General features: G+C 41.5%; 1 protein-coding gene across 2 annotated transcripts in view; it reads left to right on the forward strand.

Annotated features, from left to right (window-relative positions):
* Sarnp (SAP domain containing ribonucleoprotein) overlaps positions 1 to 26230 on the forward strand; it is a 60485-nt gene extending 34255 nt beyond the window's left edge. For both annotated transcript variants that reach the window (XM_032909274.1, XM_032909281.1), the window contains 2 exons: positions 21255 to 21344; positions 25844 to 26230. In XM_032909274.1, coding sequence (XP_032765165.1) covers positions 21255 to 21344; positions 25844 to 25885 — 132 coding nt within the window. In that variant the 3' untranslated portion in view covers positions 25886 to 26230. The remainder of the gene's footprint in view (positions 1 to 21254; positions 21345 to 25843) is intronic.
* Positions 26231 to 26356: the final 126 nt, after the last annotated feature.

The following is a 26356-nucleotide window of genomic DNA, read 5'->3' on the forward strand; positions in this document are numbered from 1 at the left end:
GAGGGATAACTTTTATAGGTGATCATAGCAGGCAGGGGAGTGAACCATAAGAGGTGAGGGTGAAAACTTCGTTCATGTTGACTTCAACCTGGATCAAGACTTAAGGAGTATGACCCTAGGCAGTTTACTCCCAACAAATGTAATAAACAGTTATTTAGGAAAGGTTTCCTGGTGTAATGCAATCTCTAGTGTGCAAGGAACCATAACTACATCAAAACACAACTCAGTATATATTTCTTCCAAGAAGATACCTGTCTATAGATAGGCTGCCTGCACTAGCGTAAGGGCCTCAGGAAGGGACTGGCCTGGTATCAGCCCTACAGATAACATGGAGGTCATTTGGGCTGTTAGCCATCCCTGTTAGTTGTGTTTCGGGGAGCTCAGGAGAGCCTCTGGTTATACAGATAATGAAGGGTCATTATACACTGGTCCTAGTTGTAGGAACTTGATATGGGCTGGCTCTACAGATAATGCAGATCATTAGGCTATTAATTATTTCCTGTTCCTGGTTTTCTGGATGTAAAAACGGGGTTTCTTTGGAGAACTGTGGGCATAAGTACTTTTGTGTTCTGCTCCCAACACTCTGCAAAAACAACAAGTGCTCTTAACGTTGGAGTCATATTTCCAGTCCCATAATGCCTGTCCTTTTGATATTCTGTGAGCCTCACACAAGAGGTTGATGTGTATGTCCCATTTATGGCTGAACATCCTTAGCACACTAACCAGTTATGAGTGTGCATGGCCTGCTACACACTGCAGAAAGCAGCTTTTGACCAAGGCTGAGAGCTGCAGTAGCCTGTGGGTATAAACAGAAGTCTTTGGAAGGTAGTTTAACAGTATGTCCATTTTGTAAGTCAGCAGTTGGGGTTCTCTACCTAGGGATTTCTGTCTTCCCTAGCCATGTACTTTCACATGTTTGACAGGTTTACAGTACCAGGCATGGATTCCCACATGTGGGGAGGGGAGTTGGTTACCCACTGTATTGGTCATACCATTATTTCACTCGTGGGCACGTCTTGTTGGTATTGTAGCACGCAGAGACCACTGCTAGTTAGTGCACTGATGATTTTAACCCCACTCCAGCTCCACTTGGTCTACATTGTGGCATTGTGAAAGCTAGCCAGCAGGGAGGACGTTTTTCAGTTCTTTCTAGCTTGATATTTCTGTCTCTGAAGCAAAGTGTGCTATGTATTCAACACTGAAGTTATGGTGAACAACCAAAAACGTCAACAATCAGCTGTGTTACTTTGGTGGCCTTGAGGGTCTCCCTGGCCAATAATTCATAGGAAAATATATCCTTCCTGGGCATTTGATTTTCATTCTATAACATGTCTTCTGGACATGGGTCATTGTTCACCCATGCAGGATACCTTTGCTAGCTTAAACGTTGTTTGTTTATCATGCGGGTGATGGTGTGTGTGTGTAAAGGTCAGGACAGCTTTTATATGTACGCCTGAATTTAAATATAAGCACCATGTGAAGCTAGACCTGGTGGTGCATGTCTTTATCCCAGCACTCGGGAGGCACACACTCATAGACCTAAGTCAGAGGCCAGCCTCTTCTACAAAGAGAGTTCCAGGACAGCCAGGGCTACCTAGAAGGATCCTGGTTCCTCTCCCTCCTCTCCCCCGCCCCAAAGCACTGTCCTGCCCACTATACAGTTCTCTTGTGAGCTATATGGAAGCATTACCTGTCAATAAAAAAGCCTGTTCCCTATGAGCTGAAGCAGGAAATAGGTGAGAGTTCTGGCAGAGAGGGAGAGGGAGAGAGAGAGAGAAAGGGGAAGGGAGGGAGGAATTCTAGGAAATAGCAGCTGACTGGTGGGTGGGGTTCACCCCAATTTTGGAGGAGACTTTTGTATGAACCTGAGAAGGAGATAACTAGAATAAACGGGTAATTAAGTTACAAACTAATCAGAACAAGCCAAAGCTATTGATTGGTATAAGCATTGATTTATATAAATGCTGCCTAGTGTAGGTGCTGGTTTAATTTATGTGTATGTGTGTGCACATTCGAGTACAGGGGTTGGTAGAGGCCAGAAACCTCAGCTATCCCTGGAGTTAGAGTTACACGCAGTTTGAACCACCTGATATGGGTTCTTGGAAGTATACTTGGTCCTCTGAAACAGCAGTGTGTGTTCTTCACTGCTCAGCCGTCTTTCCAGCCTACTGACCTATTTTTTGATTGGGTAGTTTATTTCCTTATTATAGTTCTTTGTATATTCTAGATGCTAATCTTCTGTTAGAGTGATAGCTGGCAAAGATCTCTTATTCTGTAGACACCTTCTTCATTTAATTGAGTTTTCTTTGCTGTACAGAACTTTTTTAATTTTATGAGATCCCATTTGTTGATTATTACTTCCTGAGTTATTGGAGTCCTGCTCAGAAAGTCCCTCTCTGTGGTTATATCTTGAAGTGAGCTCTCCGTTTCCTCAGGTGCTGGTCATGTATTACATTGATATCCCGTATCCACTTGAAACTGAGTTTTGTTTTACAGGTAGACAATCTAGTTCTTTATCCTTTGCTGAAGATGCTGTCTTTCCTTAGTGTGGACTTCAGTGTCTTGGTCAGAAGTCAAATGGTTGTGGTTGCCTGCCTTGTTTCTGGACCCTCTTTTTCAGTCCATTGGTCTGGTTTTGTACTAGTACTGTGTTTTTGTTAGTGCTGTTAGTCTGTAATGGACCTTGAAGTCGGTGTGGGAATGAGTACCTCTGGTGCTGTGTGTTGACCAGGGTTGATTTGATACTGGGGGAGGGGGGGTCCTGTGTGCTTCATACCATCTTTTTGTTGTTGCTGTGAAGCATGCTAATGGAGTTTTGCTGGAGTTGCTTGGATATGTGGATTGCTTTTGACCTAAAGTTTTCATTGTTCCCTCTGATTTCTTTTTCTCTATGTCACTATTATATTGGAAGGCTGCAGAGTTTTCACAATTTTTGAGATTATAATAAAATTATGTATCATTTCTCCATTCCCTTTCCTCCTTCCAACCCTACCCATGTATCCTCCCCCTTGCTCTTCTTTAATTAAATTTATGGTCTCTTTTTCTTTTACTGTTAATGTACATGCATGTGTTCCTGAATATATGAATGCAACATGCTCAGCTAGTATAATATCGCTTGTATGTATATTTTTTAGGGCCTTTTGGTGTGCTCATCCCTGGGGAAGGCATTTCTCCTTCTCTCAGCATTCCTTAGTTGAGTGTAGGTTTGTCATCCATAGGCGGTCCCCCCCCCCCCCATTTTAGAGACAGAGACACTGACACTGACTTAATCCCAGCCTTCCAGAGGCAGAGGAAACTCTTAAGCTCCAGATCAGTCAGGGCTACACAGTGGGAACCTGTCTCAAAAACAAGAACAACAGCAAAAACCCAAAAACCAGCTGAGAGTAGTGGTGCAAGCCTTTGATCCAGCACTTGGAAGACAGAGACAGGTGGATTTTGAGGCCAACCTGGTCTACAGAGCAAGTACAGGACAGCCAGGCTTCTGTTTCATGGAGAAATCCTGTCTGGAAAAAACTGAAAAGCAAAAACAATCAAGTAAGTTGATGAGTGGGAATAAACAGAATCGGGTCTCCCACGAAAATAAGAATGTCGTTGAGCAGTGTTGTGCCGAGGCTTACCTGTCTAGCAGCTACTGAAAATAGCCTGAGTGTCCCGTCAGAATCTAAAACAACATGCTGATTTCTTCCCTCACAGCCATTCTCTGTTTTATTTGTTTGTTTGTTTGTTTGTTTGTTTTTTGTAGTTTGGTTTGGTTTTTGAGACAGAGATCTCATGGAGCTCAGGTTGTCTTTGAACTTGCCATATCTGAGGCCAACCTCCAAATTGAACTGCTGTTTCTGCCAACTGCCCCACCCAGATGCTAGTTTTCCTGGTTTTTGAGTGTGGTGTTTTATTTTGTTCTTTTTAATTAGTATTTTATTCGAACCTTTTTTATTACCAGAACAGATTCTTAGGATAGAAGTAGAAATAATGTCTTTGTAATGTTCAGCATTTTGAGTTTGTATAAAAATGTTGAGTTTTAAATTTCTTATATTTATTTCACAGAAACACATTGAGTTTGATTGAGTTGCTTAATGTGGACTTTAGAGAATCTGAGCTAGGGTGTACTACAGAGCAGTTGGAGAATTCTAACTGTCATGCCATTGTGTGGATGTGAGTTTAGAGAATGAGCAGTTGGAAATCAGCAGCATTCTGTATGCGAGGCCTACGAGAAATAGACTGGTTGATGCTGTAGGAAATGGTAGGTGTCTTCACTTTCTCTTTCTCTTACTTCCCTTTCTCTTACTTGATTGACACTCCTGTTTCTCTAACAGTTTATGGGGTCTTTTCAGGGTTGAGCCTAATTGTTACCTTTTTAAAATTAACTCATTTATTACTTTTAGGAGCTATAGTTTGCTATTTTGCTTAGGGTGTCTTCAATTTCCAGATTCAAACCTTTGGCATATCTTTGTGTGTTGAGTTACGCTTATAAAAGATTCTCACTGTTTCTCTGTTTGAATTCTAAGTATGTAATAGGTATCTATGATTCTTTCCCAACTTTTCTTTAACTTTTTTCATTGTTTTATGTATATGGGCATCTTACCTGCACCCATGTCTTTGTGTATATAGTGTCCTATAGACCAGAGAAGGCAGTAGATATCCTAGAACTGGAGTTGGACATGGCTGTGAGTGCTGTGTGGATGCGGGTGGTTCAACCTGGGTCCTCTGGATGAGCATCCGGTACTTGGAGCTACTGAGTCATCTCTCCAGCCTCCCAGCTTTTCTCTTGACTTTTACAAAGTCTCAGAAGCTGAGATCTTTATTTGTAGTATTTGTGGAAAATAAAGCAGATGGAAGCTTTATTTGGATTTAATGAGATGATGTTTTTGGAATTTTTTTTTGAAGATTTATTTATTTTATCTATATAAGTACACTGTAGCTGTCTTCAGACACACCAGAAGAGGGCATCAGATCTCATTACAGATGGTTGTGAGCCACCATGTGCTTGCTGGAATTTGAACTCAGGACCTTTGGAAGAGCAGTCAGTGCTCTTCACCACTGAGCCATCTCTCCAGTCCTGTTTTTGAAATTTTTAAATAGGTACTTTGTCAAATATAATTGTAGTTATTTCTCAGTATGGCTGTACACAAGAACACTATGGTCCTTTTAAGAAACATAGTTCCTAGCAAGGCCTGGTAGCTCACACCTTTAATATCAAGGTGAGCATGTTTATTTAAGACCGGCCTAGTCTAGAAAGCAAGTTCCAGTCAGCCAGGGTTACACAGTAAGACCCTGTCTTAACAAAAACAAAACAACGGCAACAAAAACAAAGAGATGTATAGCTCCGTAGTCTAGCAAGATGGCTCAGGAGGTGACAGTGCTTGGTATGTAAGCATAGCAGCTTGGATACAGTCTCAAGAACCCATAATCAAAGTAGAACTGACTCCCCAAAATTGTTCTCTGACCTTTACATGCATGCGATGAACTGTTACATGTGTGTGCATATATATAATATTAATAAATAATTACAGAATACGATCTATAAGCCTGCCCTTTTGAGATTCTCATGTATTAGGTTGGTGTGACACTAAGAATCTGTGTTTTTGGGGCTGGAGAGATGGCTCAGTGGTTAAGAGCACTGACTGCTCTTCCAGAGGTCCTGAGTTCAATTCCCAGCAACCACATGGTGGCTCACAACCATCTGTAAAGAGATCCGATGCCCTCTTCTGGTGCATCTGAAGACAGCTACAGTGTACTTATATATAATAAATGAATAAATCTTTAAAAAACAAAAAACAAAAAAAAAAAAAAAAAATCCAAAAAAGCAACAACGCCCCACCAGGGGGAAACACAAAAAAAAAATTTTTTTCAAAATACCTGACCTTTTGTAAAAAAGTTAAAAAAATTGTCCACAAAAATACTAAAAAAAAAATTAAAAAAAAAAAAAAAAAAAATCTGTGTTTTTTAAGTAGTCCAAGTAATAAGATCTTCATTCTACATTTCTGGGTGCTCAAATAAATCCCCTTTTCTTTTCTTCTTCTTTTTTTTGGTTGTTGTTTTTTGCATTGTTATTCTCTGAATATTTTGGGTAAGATAACATTTACTTTTTCTTAAAACTTTTACTTGCCTTTATTGACTTCTTGCTATTTCTGCCAGGCTCTGTATCACTTATCCTTAAAAGCAGGAGCTTCCTGGCTTCTAAGGAAGGAGGTGAGGACTCTTTAATAGAAATGGGGTTCCTGGGGTCTCAAGTGTGAAGCCTTCATTTCCTCCACCTGCTTTTCTTTGTCTTAAAGTCAGTTAGAGCAAGACTGAGAAGACCTCCTCTGAGAGAGAGAGACAGAGACAGACACACACACACACACACACACACACACACACACACACACACACACACACACACACAGGGAGGGAGGGAGGGGGAGGGGAGGGAGAGAGAGAGAGAGAGAGAGAGAGAGAGAGAGAGAGAGAGAGACAAACAGAGACACAGACAGAGAGACAGAGAGAGAAAAGAGGTAGGTAGGTGTGTGTGTGTCCGTGTCCCGTGTCCGTGTCCGTGTCCGTGTCCGTGTCCGTGTCCGTGTCCGTGTCCGTGTCCATTTGTATTCCAGAAAAAAGTGATAGGAACTTTTCAGAAGAGAATTTGAGCAGTGATGATGGCTTTGGTTTCAAATCCTACAAAGGTAGAAAACGTGGATCCTTGAGGTCTGTGACTCTATTGGCTTTACAGTTCTCACATACTGTTGGCCTGGGAAAGTTGATTCTGCTGTACCAGAAAGTGCTGAGTACAGGAAAGATGAGGAAAGATGACTATTGTGTTTAGGGAATGCTGTTAGACCTCTTTACTGACCATGTGTTTGCTAAGGTGGCATGCTTTCTGGTAGTCTAGTGTTTCGCCTTTAATTGCCTAGGCTGTGCAGATATAATGTTAGTTTTGGGGCCACTTTGTATTCTCTGCACTGTCTGGCATAAAGGCTTAGGGAAAAACAAGGTCAGATGAGTTTCAGGAAGCAGGGAGGTGACAGCTGTGTATTCAAGCATTAAAGTGTTTCTGAGAGAAAAGCAATCAGCTGTTGCCATTCACCCTGTGAGTATGAAGTTGGAAGCTCACTTACCCTGGCATTTCATAACCTTTACCTGTGGGAAGTCAAGGCCATGTCGTATTTATTTCCCATTGTCCTCTGGGCTCTGCTTTCCATCCTGCCGTCAGTCACATAATGGTAGGGTGAGGAAATCTATCATAAGGCCCTTTTGCCTTACAACCTTAAATTCGTTTAGAAAGTCAGATTAGTCTGAGAACTTCTGACATCTTAATGCATATTATAATTCATTTATAGAAAGCACCAGCTACTTAGTTGTTTTATTTGCAACATATACTGGCTTGGAGCTGTGGATAGAGCTCAGTGGTGAAGCACTAACATATTCAAGGGCTCACATCCTCATACTGGTGTACAAAAAGGGTGAGAAGACAACTGTCCTAGCTCACACCAAGACTCTTCAGTCAGGCCAAAAGAATGGTTCCTGAGGGGAGGTTTGCTGTAGTATCTTAGGTTCCTTCTACTTGACAGATTTGAATCTGTCCTGAGGTGGTGTGAGGGCCAATGGAAGAGTCACTTTGTTGCACTAACCGGCAGAAGGACAAGCAGCTTTGGGCTTTGAAGATAATAGTAAGGGTTTTTCTTATTTGAGTCCAGTAACTACTTTTGTGTTCTTGGGAATTTCTGAATTGCACTTGAGGCTACTGTTGGTTTCTCGGGGTTTCTTTTTATGAACTAGAGTGGTACTGGCAAGATTGAAGCCTATGAATGTTTGCGTGTTAGAACATCCTGCTCACAGGGCACAGCTGCATCACCGCGGCTGACACCCTTTGGCAGAGCAAACAGCCTCAGCACGGTTTAGGTTTGTGTATTCAAGATAAAACTAGCAAAGTTTGAAAAATGTTCTTTTAAATTTGGTCTTCACTTTAAAGTTGAGTTTGGAAATGAACAAAAGTTTAAACTCATTTTTGGGTAGAGATATTTAATGTTGGTATTCTGCTGGAAAAAGGAGACAGTCACTTTTTAAAAAATCTGCTGTATTAGCTGCCAATTGCTGCAGGTGTAATCTACTGTGTACTTAATTCCTAGCCGTAATTTAGGTTGCTGTAACCTTGGGGTTACCTCTCCACCTCACTCAGAGACTTCGTATTTCATGAATTAATGCTTAGGTCATAAACTTTTGCTCTATTCCCCAGACTAGCTCATATCTCAATAATCCAGTTTATTCTAGTTCTTCCACTGGTTAGTTACCTTTCTTCAGGTTTATCATCTATCTCCTCCCACCTCTGACTCTTTCCTATAACTCCAACCCCCTTGCTGGAACTCCCACCTCCCATTTCCTGCCTCGGCTCATTGGCCATAGGCTTTTTATTGATAGGTAATGCTTTTACACAATTCACAGAGATGATTTCTGTACCCGGATGCAGTGGAAACTTGTCAAGAGCTCTTGAATATGTACTTATAATCTAGTGCCTCCATTTTGCTCCCTTAGGACACTTGAGATAATTTAAAACAATCCCTGTGTATTTAGGGCAGGGAAAATTATGTTTTGTTAATGTATCGGTTTTGTTTGTTTTGAGATACTGTGTGGTTCTGGCTGTATTGGAGCTTACACTGTAGACCCAACTGATCTTGAACTCACAGAAGTCCTCCTGCCTCTGTCTCCCAAGTCCTAGGATTAGAAGCATGCCCCGTTATACCACGCTTAATGGTACATTCTGCAGCCATATCATTTTGCTCCCAAGTACTTGCCTCTGATACTGGTTTTATTCTCTCTGGATTTCAAAGTGTTTCTTTCTTCCATCTCAGTACTTGTGGCTTTTCTTCTTTCCTTCTCCTTCTCCTTTCTACAGTATCATGGACTAAACCCAAGGCCCCAAAGAGGCTAGGCAAATGCTGTTACACTAAATTACATTCCTAACCCTTTCTAGACCCTGCAGATGCTCATGTGCTTCAGAAAAACCTCAAAGTCCCATCTGGGCAAATGCACATACACAAAAGAAACGACTGAGCAAATTACAAATGAACTTCCAAAGTGGAAGCTTGAAGGTTCTTTGGAAAGTCGGTTGGATGGTGTTTCGCTGGGGCAGACATGTGAAGGAAGGTTTGATTGAAGTGGACATAGGTAAAAGGCTAAGGCAGACTCATGAAGGAATGTTTAGCTAAAGTAGACATAGATGAAGGATGTTCTGTTACAGTAAGTACATGCAAGGACATGTGATAAAAGGTTTTTTGTTAACAACATACACGTATTGGTCTTATATTGTGGAGTTGGGTTGTACTTGTTGGGACTCTATAGAGAGAACACATCAAAAAACTTTGGTATTGTGTTACAGTGTTTGTCACTTCCATGGGTTCAGGCTGATTGACAGGTTGATGTTAGCGGAGACAGATGTAGATATTGAGGCAAGACATATGCTGAGGCAAGGCCTGTGGAGGACATGTCATGTTTGGAGGGTATAAGTAGAACTCAATGGACGGTGACGGAGGCTGAGCGTGGCTTGTTTATAGAGCTAGCTGTGTAACGCTTGTGGATCTCACATCTTTGTTGATCTTTGTTTTTCTGAAAGAGGCGTAGCTGAGAACTTTTCTTGGCACTTTTCTTGGTCTCTCTTGTTGACTTGTGTTGACTCCTGGTTGTCTCTGCTAGGTTGTTTCATCATGGTCGCTTTCTTTGTTACCCTGACTCCTGAGTGAGACTTGGTGTGTCTGTGAAGTGTTTGCAAGTAGATCGAGCTTCTGTCTTTAACAGTAAACTGAACTGTCAAGTTTTAGACAGCATAGCTGACAGTTGCTCCAAAGAACCTTTCTAAACAGACTTCCCCATATCCTTTCTTTTCTACTGCCTCTGTTGGGTGGTGGGCTAAAAGAGAAGTTAAAGTGTTTAAGAAATTATAAACTTGCACTTGCTTCTTGCCAAGTGAAGAAAAGACCTTTTTTTTTTTTCATGGCTCTAAGTTTATTGTTAGAGTGCTTTCAAGATAATTTATTAAGATAGTTAATGGACAACAGTCCAGGTTACTTACGTAGTTAGATGGTGAAAAGACCCATTGAGGGAGAAAAATGTTAATTGGAAGTAGAAACTGCCTTTATTTTTTGTGTTTCTTTAATCATTTCCAAGATTGTGGTAAGGCAAAATCTTTTTCTCCATTCGACCTTTGCTGTGAAACTATTCAGTCTAAAGGGTATTTTCTTGAATATTAAATTCTGCTAAGGGGACTGGAGAGATGGCTCAGTGGTTAATAACACTTCCAGAGGTCCTGAATTCAAATCCCAACAACCACATGGTGGCTCACAACCATCTGCAGTATGATCTGATGCCCTCTTCTGGTGTGTCTGAAGAGAGCTCCAGTGTACTCATATACATAAAATAAGTAAATAATTTTTAAAATTCTATAGGACATCTAGCTGATATGCTTATTTGCAGGTAAAGTGCCACTTACACTTTGGAAAATTGAATAGAAGGGATTAATTTAGATTGTGTAAAGCCACAGATAATGTATTTTCCTACATTATACCTGTATTGTGTGTGTGTGTGTGTGTGTGTGTGTGTGTGTGTGTGTTATACCTGGGCTACAGAGTGAAACCCTGATAAAAACCAAACCCAACAACAATAACCATTACAATACAGTACAGTACAAGACAGTGCAATACAATACAACAGAACATGACCAGTGTGTCATGTTTACCTCATATGATAGTTCTTACATGTGAAACACCTTTTTGTACATGTGATTTAGAACACTCTTGAGTGTCTTAGTCATTCCTTCAATGGGTCCTTTTCCTTAATAGTCCTTGAAGACATTGTAAATGTAAAAGGAAAACAAGGATTAGAAGTCAGTTTTGAAAAACCTTGGTTTGCACTGCTGCAGAGGACCTGAGTTATATTCCCCAAACCTATGTGGGCAATTTATAAAGGCCTTGAAGTCACAATTTCAGGGGGTCTGATGCCCTCTTCTGGCCTCCTCAGGCGTGTACAAATTATTCACACAATTTAAAAATAAAAATAAACCTTCAAATAAAATACATGTTTAAAAACAGTGATAATGATTCGTGAAAGCTTAGCAAATACAGATTACACCTTCTTCTCTGCTCTCTTTTTTCTTTCTCCTTTTCCTTTTGGCAATGGTCTCATTCTATAGCCAAGGCTTGTCTTAAAGTTGTGATGGCTCTCATTGTACTGAGTGCTAGAGTTACAGGCATGAGCCGCCCCGTCCTGTTCTGTTGATTTCACTCTCTCTCCCCTTATTTCATATATATATATATATTATAGTTTGTTTTTGTTTTTTGTTTTTTTATTTTTGTTTTTTTGAGACAGAGTTTCTCTTTGTACTGGAGGCTATCCTGGAACTCCCTCTGTAAACCAGGCTTGCTTCAAACTCTGAGATCCATCTGCCTTTGCCGCCCAAGTGCTGGGACTAAAGGAGCGCCCATCACTTCCTGGCACTGGTCATTTTTCTTGTGTGAGTTTTTTACTCCCTCTAGCAGGAGGGTCTCGGAGACTGAACTCAGATCATCAGACTTGACAGCAAGGGCCTTTACCTGCTCAGCCATCTTGCCACCACCCCTGTTCTTTTCATATGGGTACACACTCATCTTCTGTACAATTATTAAGTCATAAATGAGACTTTTGTGTGTCTTGCTTGTGTCCCCCGCCCCCTCCTCCACTCCCCCCTCTCTCCCCTTATCTCATGGTGGCCCTTACCTGCAATAGAAGCACTTGGGAAGAGGATCTAGAGTTCGAGGCCAGCCTAGGCTACAGAAGACCTTCTCAAAAAAACCAAAGGGTTGGGGCGAGGATTCAGTGAGTAAAGGCGCTCATGACCTGAGTTCCACTCCCACAGTGCACAAAAAGTGGAAGAAAACTGACAGTACAGAGGTGACCTATGACCTCAGGTGCCCCCATCATATGTACATAATACTAATAACAATGTAATAATAGTAATAAATACCAACAAATGGGGCTGGCTCCTCATGTTCCAGATGAATGTAGGTTTTATAGTGGGATTTGTAAAGAAGTGATGCCGAGGTTTGTGATTTCCATAATGCCGTTTCAGCTCTAGTTTATCATTTGTGTCTTGAGTCTGTTCAGGTGCTTATTTTGGGTGGCATTAAAGTCTTTTTAAAAAGTTCATAGTGGTAGTTACTGTTGGTCTAGTCCTTCCTCCTACCAATGAAAATGTTCTTTTGATTCCCCCCAAAAACTGGCTGTTGTTGTTTTTGTTTGTTTGTTTGTTTGTTTGTTTTTTAAGAAAAAAAAAGTCGGGCTGGAGAGATGGCTCAGAGGTTAAGAGCACTGACTGCTCTCCCAGAGGTCCTGAGTTCAAATCCCAGCAACCACATGGTGGCTCACAACCATCTGTAATGGTATCCAATATCCTCTTCTAGTGTATCTGAAAGACAGCTATGAAATAAATAAATCTTTTTTTAAAAAAACAAAGAAAAATCTCCATTTAGTTTTTCTTTGTTTTTTGTTTTGTTTTGTTTTGTTTGTTTTCTCTCCTCCAAGACAGGGTTTCTCTGTGTAGCTCTGGCTGTACTGGAACTCAGTCTGTAGACCAGGCAGCCTCAAACTCACAGAGATCTGACAGCCTCTGTCTCCCCAGGGCTGGGACCAGAGGTAAGTGCCACCACACCTAGCTTTCTTTAGTTTTTAATCTTAATGGCAATCAGCAAAAACTTGGGTGCCTTGCCTTGGGTGTAGTGGGGTTTTTGGTTGGAAAGCTTTTAATAATGGATTCTATTTCAGCAGATGAAGAGCCGGTTAGCACAGTTCGCACGGTTAGCACAGTTAGCGCAGATTCATCTGGGAAAGGTCAGCGCGAGGTCACTGTTGGAGTCCTCTCCCCACAGACTTAGAAAGTACAAAGCAGTTTTGGTGTGACAGGAGATAGGACCCTAGTATTGACACAGTGATGTAACTACTGTGGGTGTGGGTAAAAATAATTGACAGGGACTTCTAGGTCATGATCTTGTTATCTCTCTGCTTTGGGAATTAAATGCAGCTTTGGAAAATTGATGTGTTTATGTAAAACAGCAAATTAGGAAAAGTGTTTTCTTAAGTGTTAGGATTCCACTCCTGGCTGATTCTGGTGCTTACACTTGGTGAGACTTGTTCTATAAGGTACTTAATCTCTTTAAGCCTGATTTTCCTGTTTATGAAGTGAAATTGTTTCTGGTGCCTGATTCATAGGATTATTATAAGATTGAGATACTGTGTATAACACCAAGCAAATAGAAGCATGCAGATTAGTATTTTGGTCAAGAACAAGACCCTTTTTTTCCTTAGAAGCTGCTTGCCCTTTTTAGTAGTTGAGTAATCTGATGAATACCTACTGTAGACTCGGTTTTGCTGGTACTAGGAGCGTAATGGTTTCTTCTGATAATGCCCAGTGGTTAAGTGGTTTGTGTAGCATTCATCCCTGTCTCGTAGTCCCTAAGAAACCTCGACTGTACTCACTAGAAAAGAAGTTGTTGCAAAGGGAGGAAAGTAAGCTGACAGTCTAAGATCTGGCTGGTGCTTGCTCGCTGGCTCTGGCGGTTTGAAGAGGTGGGCTAAATTGAGTGAGCACAGAATGCTGGATAGCTGCCCTGACTGCCTAGAGAAATGGCTGCTGTGATCACAGGGACAAAGGCAGTTTGTTGGTTGGGACTCAAGTATAATGTATTGGAACATCCCTGTGCATCTGTAGGCCTCTTGATTATCTTTGCTTTGGCCTCTGGTTTTGGAATACTCAGAGACATGCCTGTAGATATGAATTCTTGGGATTTAAACAAAAATATAAAGTTTAAACAAAAATCTAACCTAGAAGAATCTCACAGAAGCACATTCAAAAATGAGAACAAAAAGCCTGGCTCGACACCTCCTGCCTGCCTTTGATCCCAGCAAGAGGAGCTCGGCTGTGTAGAAAGTTCCAGGACAGGTAGGGCTACATAAAAAGACCGTCTCAAACAAACAAACTAAAGGGCTATACCAACTGCTTTCTTCAGCACTGTTTATGGAGAACCAGCATATACTTAGGTCAGAACCTAAAAAACAGTTATTTATCCTATGCTGTTATCTCCTCTTTTACCATCTTTCCTAACTATGCCCAGTCACCAGCAGCTGAGGCCTCAGCACCCCCAGCCCAGGCTGCTGAGGTTACAGGGTGTAGCAGGCCCACCTTACTCTGCTGCAGCCTGCGTCTCTAAACCACTGCCCGAGAAGGGCCAGCTCCCACCCACTCAGTGTAAGCTGAGATCGTCTCCCCAGTTCCAAGGTAGATTGGAGTTCACAACTGCTTGGAGAGTATCTAGGGCCTCTGGTTATACTTGCCTCCTGTCTTTTCGTGGGCAGGAGAAACAGCTTAGTAGTTACAAGCACACTGGCTGCTCTTCGCGAGGCACAGGTTCAGACCTGCAAGTGGTTTACAGCAAAGTGAAACAAAGTACGGTTCCAGGAGATCCCACACCCTCTTCAGGTCTCTGCTCACTAACACACATGTGATGACAGACATGTTCAGGGAGAACACATAAAATAATCGTTAGAACTTTTTAAGTTTCATATTATTTAGAGCTTTCTGTGACTTTACTGGATAGTTCAAGCAAGCCCTTGACTTTCTTAGCAAATTTTTCACAGGACAACTTGGAAGGAATCAGTTCTTTCCTACTATGTGGGAATCATGCTCAAGTGGACAGATGTGACAAGGGCTTTTATCAGTCAAGCCCTCTGGCTGGCTGCACTGTGTCTTCTGTCTGTCTTTGGCCTGCACAGAGCTTGCCGAGTAGGTTAGGGTGACTTGGAGCCAGTAAACCCCTAGAGATCCATCCTCCTGTCTCTTTTGATTCAGCTCCTTACCCAGTGTTTTATGTGCCGGGTGCCGGGATTGAACTTATATACAGCAAATACTTCACTGTGACTCAGCCATCTTAGACTTTAGTTATGTCTCTCACAGTGGCCAGGAACTCACTGTAGCACAGTCTTCCTGATTCTTTCTCCTAAATGCCGGTATTAGACCCACTACTATTCATCACCATGCCTGACCTTTTCACTGGACTTAGAGGGAACGAGGCCCTACTTAAAAGTCTTTAGTCGTGGGGTTGGGGATTTAGCTCAGTGGTAGAGCGTTGCCTAGCAAGCGCAAGGCCCTGGGTTCGGTCCCCAGCTCCGGAAAAAAAAAGAAAAAAAAAAAAGAAAAAAAAAAAAGAATCAACTTATAGTTCTATGAGAACCTTAATCCTTTCTGAAATGATACCATCCCTGATCTTGACAACTCCTGTTATGCGCAACCTCCTTTTTTTCCTAGTCTAATTCATTTTTTAAAAGGTTTTTTTTTTTTTTAAGGTTTATTTTTTTTGTGTATGAGTACAATGTTATTGTTTTCAGACACACCAGAAAAGGGCATCAGATCCAGTTGCAGATGATTGTGAGCCACCATGGTTGCTGGGATTTGAATTCAGGACCTCTGGAAAAGCAGTCAGTGCCCTTAACCGCTGAGCCATCTCTCCAGCCCTCAAAGTTTTTTTTTAATTGACATTTTATTTATTTACATTTCAAATGTTATCCCATTTACCGGTTTCCCCTCCACAGAAAGTCCCATCCCATCCCACCTCCCCTTACTTCTATGAGGGTGCTCCCCTACACACTACTGCCTCCCCACCCTGGCATTCTCCTATACTGGGGCATTGAGCCTTCACCAGGACCAAGGGCCCCTCTTCCCATTGATGCAAAACAAGGCCATCCTCTGCTGCATATGCTGCTGGGACCATGGGTCCCTGTAAGCAAGCACTTCTTGGCATCTGCAATACTGCCTAGGTTTGGTTTCTGTATATGGAATGGATCCCAAAGTGGCAGTCTCTAGATGGCCTTTCCTTCAGTTTTTGCTCCACACTTTGTCTCTATATTTCCTTTAGACAGGAAAAATTCTAGGTTAAAAATTTGGAGATGAGTGGGTAGCCCCATCCCCCAACCCAGGGGCCTTACTTAACCTCAGGATATGGTCTCTACAGGTTCTCCCTCCCCTTTGTTGGGCATTTCAGCTAATTTCATCCCCATTGGGTCCTGGGAGCTTCTTGCTTTCCTGGCATGTGGTACTTGCCCCCCAGTTCTACGTCCCCCATTGCTACAGTCCTCTGTTCAAATTTCTGACCCTCTGTATATCATCCTCCTCCCATTCCTGATCCTGCCCCCCTTTATCCTCCCCAACCTCTCTTCCTCCCATGTTTCTCCTACCTTCTACCTCCCATGAGTATGTTGTTCCCCCTTCAAAAAAGGACTGAAGCATCCATAATTTGGTCTTTTTTCTTGAGCTTCATGTGGTCTGTGAATTGAATCTTGGGTATTCTGAGCTTTTGGGCTAATATCCACTTATCTGAGAGTGCATACCATGTGTGTCAGTTTTATATCTAGCCACTTTGCTGAAGTTGTTTATCAGGTATAGGAGTTCTCTGGTGGAATTTTGTGGGTCACTTAAGTATACTATCCTATCATCTGCAAATAGTAATAGTTTGACTTCTTCCTTTCCAATTTGTATCCCTTTGACCTCCTTTTGTTGTCTAATTGCTCTGACTAGGACTTTGAGTTTGTTTGTATAGTGGATTATGTTGATGGATTTCGTATATTGAACCATCCCCGCATCCCTGGGATGAAGCCTACTTGATCATGATGGATGATCATTTTGATGTGTTCTTGGATTCTGTTTGGGAGAATCTTATTGAGTATTTTTGCATCAATATTCACGAGGGAAATCCATCTGAAGTTCTTTTTCTTTGTTGGGTCTTTGTGTGCTTTAGGTATAAGTGTAATTGTGGCTTCGTAGAACGAATTTGGTAGTGTTTCTTCTATTTCTATTTTGTGGTATAGTTTGAAGAGTATTGGTATTCGGTCTTTGAAGATGTGATAAAATTCTGCACTAAACCCATCTGGTCATGGACTTTTTTTTGTTAGGAGACTTTTAATGACTGCTTCTATTTCTTTAGGAGTTATGGGGCTGTTTAGATGATTTATCTGATCCTGATTTAACTTTGGAACCTGGCATCTGTCTATAAAATTGTCCATTTCACTCAGATTTTCCAGATTTGTTAAGTATAGGGTTTTGTAGTAGGATCTGATGGATTTTTTTTTTAATTTCTTCAGTTTCTATTGTTATGTCTCCCTTTTCATTTCTGATTTTGTTAATTTGGATACTGTCTTTGTGCTCTCTGGTTAGTTTGGCTAAAGGTTTGTGTATCTTGTTGGTTTTCTCAAAGAACCAGCTCCTGGTTTTGTTGATTCTTTGTGTAGTTCTTTTTGTTTCTACTTGGTTGATTTCAGCCCTGAGTTTGATTATTCCTGCCTTCTACTCCTCTTTGGTGTGTTTGCCTCTTTTTGTTCTAGAGCTTTTAGGTGTGCTGTCAAGCTGCTGATGTATGCTCTCTCCAATTCCTTTTTGGAGACACTCAGAGCTGTGAGCTTTCCTCTTAGCACTGCTTTCATTATGTCCGATAAGTTTGGGTATGCTGTGCCTTTATTTTCATTAAATTCTAAAAAGTCTTTAATTTCTTTCTTTAGTCCTTCCTTGGCCAAGTTATCATTGAGTAAATCATTGTTTAGCTTCCATGTGTATTTGGACTTTCTGTTGTTTTTGTTGTTATTGAACACCAGTCTTAGTGCATGGTTATCTGATAAGATGTATGGGGTTATTTCAACCTTCTTGTATCTGTTGAGGCCTGTTTTGTGTCCAGTCATATGGTCAGTTTTAGAGAAGGTAACATGAGGTGCTGAGAAGAAAGTATATTCTTTTGTTTTAGGATGAAATGTTCTGTAGATATCTGTTAAATCTACTTGGTTCATAACTTCTGTTAGTTTTACTGTGTTTCTTTTTGGTTTCTGTTTCTATTGATGCGAGTGGGCTGTTGAAGTCTCCTACTATTACTGTGTGAGGTGCAATGTGTGCTTTGAGCTTTAGTAAAGTTTCTTTTATGAATCTGGGTACCCTTGCATTTGGAGCATGGATATTCAGATTTGAGAGTGCATCATGGTAGATTTTTCCTTTGACAAGTATTAAGTGTTCGTCCTTATCTTTTTTGATAACTTTTGATTGAAAGTCTGATTTTATTCGATATTAGAATGGCTACTCCAGCTTGTTTCTTGGGACCATTTGCTTGGAAAATTTCTTTCCAGCCTTTTACTCTGAAATAGTGTCTGTCTTTGTCACGGAGGTACATTTCCTGCATGCAGCAAAATACTGGATTCTGTTTATGTATCCAGTCAGTTAGTCTGTCTTTTTATTGGGGAATTGAGTCTATTGATGTTGAGAGATATTAAGGAAAAGTGATTGCTGTTTCCTGTTATTTTTGTTATTAGAGGTAGAATTGTTTGTGTGGGTATCTTCTTTTGGGTTTTTTGAAAGAAACTTGCTTTTTTTTTTTTTTTTTTCTCCCTTTTTATTAAATTGGGTGTTTCTTATTTACATTTCAGTTGTTATTACCTTTCCGGTTTCCAGGCAAACATCCCCTAACCCTTCCCCCTCCCTTCTGTATAAGTGTTCCCCTCCCCATTCTTCCCCATTACTGCCCTCCCCCAACAATCCTGTTCATGGGGGTTCAGTCTTGGCAGGACCAAGGGCTTCCTTTCCACTGGTGCTCTTACTAGGCTATTCATTGCTACCTATGAGGTTGGAGCCCAGGGTCAGTCCATGTATAGTCTTTGGGTAGTGGCTTAGTCCCTGGAAGCTCTGGTTGGTTGGTATTGTTGTTCATATGGGGTCTCAAGCCCCTTCACGCTTATCCAATTCTTTCTCTGATCACTACAACGGGGGTCCTGTTCTCAGTTCACTGGTTTGCTGCTGACAGTCACTTATGTATTTGCCATATTCTGGCTATGTCTCTCAGGAGAGATCTACATCCAGTTCCTGTCAGCCTGCACTTCTTTGCTTCATCCATCTTATCTAGTTTGGTGGCTGTATATGTATGGGCCACATGTGGGGCAGGCTCTGAATGGGTGTTCCTTCTGCCTCTGTTCTAAACTTTGCCTCCCTATTCCCTGCCAAGGGTATTCTTGTTCCCCTTTTAAAGAAGGAATGAAGCCTTCGAATTTTGGTCATCCTCCTTGAGTTTCATGTGTTCTGTGCATTTAGGGTAATTCGAGCATTTGGGCTAATATCCACTTATCAATGGATACCATGCATACCAGTGGATACCAGTGCATACCATGTGTGTTTTTCTGTGATTGGGTTACCTCACTCAGGATGATATTTTCCAGTTCCATCCATTTACCTATGAATTTCATAAAGTCATTGTTTTTGATAGCTGAGTAATATTCCATTGTGTAGATGTACCACATTTTCTGTATCCATTCCTCTGTTGAAGGGCATCTTGGTTTTTTCCAGCTTTTTCTAGGGTGTAGTTTCCCTCCTTGTATTGGAGTTTTCCATCTATTATCCTTTGCAGGGCTGGATTTGTGTAAAGATATTGTGTAAATTTGATTTTGTCATGGAATAGCTTGGTTTCTCCATCCATGTTAATTGAGCATTTTGCTGGATACAGTAACCTGGGCTGGCATTTGTGTTCTCTTCGGGTCTGTATGACATCTGCCCAGGATCTTCTGGCTTTCATAGTCTCTGGTGAGAAGTCTGGTGTAAGTCTGATAGGTCTGCCTTTATGTGTCACTTGACCTTTTTCCCTTACTGCTTTTAATATTCTTTTTTGACTTTGTGCATTTGGTGTTTTAATTATTATGTGACAGAAGGAATTTCTTTTCTGGTCCAATCTATTTGGACTTGCTTCTTGTATGTTTATGGGCATCTCTTTCTTTAGGTTAGAGAAGTTTTCTTCTATGATTTTGTTGCAGATATTTACTGGCCCTTTAAATTGGGAGTCGTCACTCTCTTTTATACCTATTATCTGTAGGTTTGATCTTCTCATTGTGTCCTGGTTTTCCTGGATGTTTTGGGCTAGGAGCTTTTTGTGTTTTACATTATCTTTGACAGTTGTGTTGATGTGTTCTATGGTATCTTTTGCCCCTGAGATTCTCTATTCTATCTCTTGTATTTTGTCGGTGATGCAACTCTGACTCCTGATCTCTTTTCTAGGTTTTCTATCTCCAGGGTTATCTTCTTTGTGAGTTTTTATTGTTTATTATTATTATTTATTTCCATTTTTAGAGCCTGGATGGTTTTCTTCAATTTCTTTACTTGTTTGGTTGTGTTTTTCTGTAATTCTTTAAGGGGTTTTTGTGTTTCCTCTTTAAGGGCTTCTACTTGTTTACCTGTATTGTCCTGTATTTCTTTAAGGGAGTTGTTTATGTCCTTCTTAAAGTCCTCTATCGGGCTGGAGAGATGGCTCAGTGGTTAAGAGGACCAACTGCTCTTCCAGAAGTCCTGAGTTCAAATCCCAGCAACTGCATGGTGGCTTGCAACCATCTGTAATGGAATCTGATGCCCTCTTCTGGTGTGTCTGAAGACAGCTACAGTGTACTTATATATAATAAATAAAAAATATTTTTAAAAAATTTAAAAAAGTCCTCTATCATCATCGTAAAATGTGATTTTTAAATCCAAATCTTGCTTTTCTGGTATGTTGGGGTATCCAGGACTTGCTGTTGCGGGAGAACTGGGTTCTGATGATGCTGAGTAGCCTTGGTTTCTGTTGCTTAGGCTCTTGCGCTTGCCTCTCCATATCTGGGTATCTCTGGTGTTAGTTGATCCTACTGTCTCTTGACTGGAGCCTGTAATCTTAGGTGTATCAGCACTCCTAGACCAGCTCTCCCAAGGCAGGATTTGGGTAAGGAGGGCTGTGAAACAGCCTTAGCTCCAGGGCACAGGTGGAGATGCTATGTCTGACCTCTTAAAGGTCTCACCACTTCCCGCCATTGTCACGTTTCTAGTCCCAGACTTAGAACACACAAGTTCTTGGGGCCAAAGTGTAGCTAAACCGTATTACGAGGTGGTGTATTTTCTGTTTGTTTTGTTTTTGTTTCTTTCTGTTTTTTCAAGAAAGGGTTTCTCTGTGTATCTCTGGCTGTCCTGAACTTGCTCTGTGGACCAGGCTGCCCTCAAACTCACAGAGATCCACTTGCTTTTTCCTCCCAAGTGCTGGGATTAAATGTGTGTGCCACCATGTCCAGGTGATTATTTTCTTTTCTATCTTTCACATTTGTGTGATCCTCGGCTCCTGATATAAGGTTGGCTCGCATATTGTAACCGATAAATTACAGTTTTATTCCTGTAAACTTGTAAATAGAGACTAACTTGTTTTGCTGTTGTCTTGGTCCGTTGACAGTCTGAGGATGATGAGAAGCTGAAGAAACGGAAGGAGAGATTTGGAATTGTGACAAGTTCAGCTGGAACTGGAACCACAGAGGATACAGAGGTGAACTATATTTAGAATGCTTCATAGAGCTAGTAATAAAATCAAACAACAACAAAAAACTAAAAGAATTGTGTATTAAGCACACACACATGCCCTTGAGTGTCAGTGCCTCTGTGTGGAGGTCCGAGGACAACTCTGGATAGTCGTTCTTGATTATGTGTCCTGGAGATTGAGCTCAGGTTGTCCGGCTTGCTTGGCTAATACTTCTATCTGTTCTTTTGTTTCCCTGGTTCTCCATAGAGCTCTTAAAGAAGACAAGGAAATACATTGAGAGGGGAGGGAGAAGTATCTCTATTTCCATAGCCTACTTTCTCCCTTATTACTGTAATATCTTTAATAATCCTTTGAGAGTTTTATACAGTGTGTATTGATCATGTTCCCCACCTGTTTCTTCCAGATCTACTCACTGCCCACCTCTTTACAAAAACCCACAGAGTGAGTTACTCATATACTCAGAGGTACCAGAGCTAGTGGGTAGACTCAGGGTCATCCACTGGAGCCCTACGGGATCCTGGAAAGAAAGCTGGCTCTTCCCCCAGAAGCCAGCAACTCTTAGTACCTCTTCAGTTAGGGGTGGGCGCACTTGAACTTCTTCCTGCTCCATGCTGGAATGTTTACTAGCTTGATTTTTTGCAGGTCTTGTGTGGGCAGCCATAGCTGCTGTGTGAGTCATGTCAAAAAGACACCATTCTCCAACCTCTGGCTCCTCCTGTCTTTCTGCCCCCTCTTGTACAATGGTCCCTGAGCTTTGTGGATGTTCCTTATAGATGTCATTTGTGGCTGGGCATCCACATACACTCAGTCTCTGCACTTTGATCAGCTGTGAGTTTACTACCATCCATTGTTCAGAAACCCTCCCTGTGATGAGGTCTAAAGGCTAGACTAATCTATAGGGAGGTAGACAGGGACTTGAAGGTAATGTGACGCTATATCCATTTAGTGGAAGAATGGGAAGGAGTAAGTTCATTCCTGAGGCCTGCGAGTGTTGAGTGCTCCAACCATGGGCTTTTGGTCAGATCTACAGTACTAGGTATGGGCCTGTACGGTACACACTGTGTGGGGTAGGTGGGCATAAATCCAGTCCGTGGACTCTTTACCACTCCGTAGCCAAACCTCTTGCTTGGGCACGTAAGTAGGCTAGATATAGGCTGCTAAATAAAACACCTAATGTTTTTCTTGTCTTTTGTTTTTTGGTTTTTTTTTTTTTTAATTAAATGTTTTCTCACATAGTATATATTTTTTTAAGGATTTATTCATTTATTATATATGAGTACACTGTAGCTGTCTTCAGACACACCAGAAGAGGGCATCGGATCTCTTTACAGATGGTTGTGAGCCACCATATGGTTGCTGGGAATTGAACTCATGACCTCTGGAAGAGCAGTCAGTGCTCTTAACCTCTGAGCCATCTCTCAGCCCCATCACACAGTATATTTTGATCTTATTCTTTCCTTTTGCCAACTCTTCCCAGATCCTCCCCAACTCTCTACTACCCATGTTGTGTGTTCTTTCTCAAACAAACAAAAATTTAAAAATAAAATCAATAAAACAAAAAATATCAACCAACCAACTGAAAGACCCCCATGTAGTCTGTTTTGTGTCGGCTACCTAATCTTGGGCCTTCAGGTTGTCCTGGAGTGTGCTTGATATACCTGGAGATTTTCCCTTCCCTGCTGATCTCCATTGCAAATAGCTTCTGTTATTTGGGAGGATGGGTTGGAATGAGACAAGCTGTCCTGGAATTCACTTTGTATACCAGGCTGGCCTTAAACTCAGAGATCTGCCTGCCTCTACCTCCCTCCTAACTACTGAAATTAAAGGCATACACTACCACTGACTGACATTATAACTTCATTACAACATTTCTTCCTCCAAAGTCTCTCATACACTCCATCCCTGCTCTCTGTCAAATTCATGACCTCTTTCCGCCCCCCGCACCCCCCCAACTAAAAAAGGCTGACAGTTTGACACTGGACAACCAATTGGTGTGTGCTCTTCCCTGGGAAAGACCACCTCTCCCAGTCCCTGCTTTCCCAGTTGCCTATGGTTCTTTGTGTAGGGTTGAGTCTCGTGGGCTTTTCCCCTGCCCACTTTGGCTTGTCCACTAGTGTCCTTGCTCGGCCCAGGACTGGGCATTTGTGTGGATGAGACTAGTTTTTGAAACAAGGTCTTCATGGTCATCCAGTCTGGCTTTGTACTTGAAGCAGTCCTCCTGCCCCAGTTTCCTAAGTGCTAGGATTATAGTCATGTTCCATCATGTCTGCCTTAGCTTTGGTTTTTATTTGTAGGTGAGTATGTTAGGTTCCCATGGAGGCCAGAACAGCTAGAGTTAATGGTGATTGTGAGCTACCTGATGTGAGTGCTGGGAACCAAACTTGGGTCTTCTGCAAGAACAGCAAATGGTTTTAACTATTAAAAGTTTTCCCGGGGTTGGGGATTTAGCTCAGTGATAGAGCGCTTGCAAGCGCAAGGCCCTGGGTTTGGTCCCCAGCCCGGAAGAAAAAAAGAAAAAAGAAAAAAAAAGTTTTCCCAGGGCTGGAGAGATGGCTCAGTGGTTAAGAGCACTGACTGCTCTTCCAGAGGTCCTGAGTTCAAATCCCAGCAACCACATAGTGGCTCACAACCATCTGTAATGGGATCTGATGCCCTCTTCTGGTGTGTCTGAAGACAGCTACGGTGTCCTTGGAGTTTTCCCACCCCATTCTTTCCCTCTCTTCCCCTTTCCAGGGTCTCATTTAGTAGCTACTATGTAGACCAAGCTAACATTGAACTTGCAGAGATTCTCCTTATTTGGAGATAGTGTTTTAAAAATGAATGTTTTTACTCCAAGTCTTGGAAGAGTTTTGCTTTTATTTCATTTGCTTCCCTTGCCCCATTGTACATGGAATCTCTGTGTGCAGATGTGCATGTAGAGCATAAAGGTTCTACATAAACGTTGACTGCCTTCATTTCATTTCTTTTTTTCTGTTTTGTTTTGTTTTGTTTTGGAAATGGTCTCTCACTGAACCTGTAGCTCCGTAGTGGGTTAGACTGGCTAGTTAGTGAGCCCCAGGAGTCTGCCTGTCTTCCTTATCCTTGCTCAGCTTTTATGTGGGTCCTGATGGTTGTTTGTGCAATAAGCATTTTACCGTTTGAACCATCTTACTATTCCCTAAAGTTTCCTTATAAGTAAGCATTATATGCCATGAAGATTAGAGATCAAAGGCTGGAGAGAGAGCTTGCTGCTAAGAGCCCATGTTGCTTTTACACACATGTACATGTACATGTACATGTACATGGGGCAAATAACATGCATGCAGACAAAACAGTTGTATACATAAAATAAATCTCAAAAAAATTAAGGTCAGTTTATGCTTTTCACTAGGAAAAATGTAAAAAAAAATTGTAGGCTTTGTGCTAGTGAAATAAAATACTATCTGTAGGTAATAGCTGCTTATTTGCTGATGTAGCGAGGTGTACTTACTTCTTCTGATTAGAATTATCTTATGTGTAAGCTTTCCTTAAGCCAGGTATACTAAGTGCATACATTGGTTTCTCCAGGTTAGAGGGACAATGGCTTTGGTTGGAAGTCATGGTCTATAAGAGAGTAGTAGCTTCTGAAGCGAGTGCAGTTTACATGGACCAAAGGATTTGAAGTGTGTTCTGCCTTAAACGAAAAAAAAAAAACAAAGAAAGGAAGGAAGAAAAGGAAAGAAAGAAATAAATTAACCTGAAGTGTGAACTGACTTCAGAGAAGTTGGCTGGGTTCTGTCTGGGGCCGTAGTTGAAAATAAGGACATGGTGCTTTTCCTCGGCCACATGAGGTAGAGTGTGTGCCCGCTTTCTGATGCTCCCTTCTTTACAGAACCCATAATGTACATAACCGCTGAGCCTCAGGGGACTCACCTACTAGTGCTGTTGCCATGTGGCCCTGGTAATAAAAATAATTAGAGTATCGGTCATGTTTAGAGGCACATATACAACATGGGAGTGCTAAACACTAAATGACCACCTAAGGGCATTCAGACATGAGGGAGAAGGCTTGGTTTGGGGGGGATGGGAGGATCCACACCCTTCCTCTTCCAACTTAATCTCTTAGCATTGAAGAGTCAGACTCTCTGTGGATGGTGTTGTTTAACCCTGAAATCTCCTATCTTCCTACTGATCGTTGAGAACTGTACATTTTTTTGCCACACTTTTCTTCACCCTTTTTTCACTCCCTGAACATGCTTTCCTCCTCACCCTCTGTTTGTCTAACTGTATGTGTGTATGTGTGTATGTATGTATGTATGTATGTATACGTGTGGGTGGCTGTGCCTGCCCGCCATCTCTTTTTCACCAAGCCTCCCAGTTCTGACTGGTTAACCTGAGGGATTCTGGAATAAAGTCTCTGCCTGAAGTCAGGTGTTCTCTCCTCTTGGGCCTTTTGACAGTTAATGTGGGTTTGGTTTAAAAGATGCTGGGAACTTAATCTGCTATTATCATGCAATCTAATTTTTTTTTCTTGCTTTTTGTTACAGGCAAAGAAAAGAAAAAGAGCAGAGCGTTTTGGAATTGCATAATGAAAAGTTCGTGCTTTCTGCCCGCCCCATAGTGGTTTCCATTTCTCAGATTTTCTTGGTTTTATATATACAGACACACACACAACACACACACAACACACACACACACACACACACACACACACACACCACACACCCCCACACCCACACACACCCACACACACATACTTCCCTACCTATCTGCCTACATACACAGTCATGTGCCTCACAGTGAGGAAGCATGTACGTTTGGTACATCCTTGAATTCGGTAGCAGTTTTATTTAACTGCTCTTCTGCATTTAAGATTGTTGTGGTTTTTGTTTTTAATTATTTTTGCTTATTAATAAAAGAGGAAGAAAAGAAAATGTGTTTTATTAGGTGTTCCTTTTAAGTTCCTAGAGCCTGATTAGACCACACAGAGTGAGTGTCAATGACAAATATTAGGGAGAACTAACTGAATGCCTTTTCCTGTAGAAAAAGAAGATAAAGTA

The sequence above is a fragment of the Rattus rattus genome, chromosome 1, assembly GCF_011064425.1.
Source record: "Rattus rattus isolate New Zealand chromosome 1, Rrattus_CSIRO_v1, whole genome shotgun sequence".
Classification (NCBI taxonomy): domain Eukaryota; kingdom Metazoa; phylum Chordata; class Mammalia; order Rodentia; family Muridae; genus Rattus; species Rattus rattus.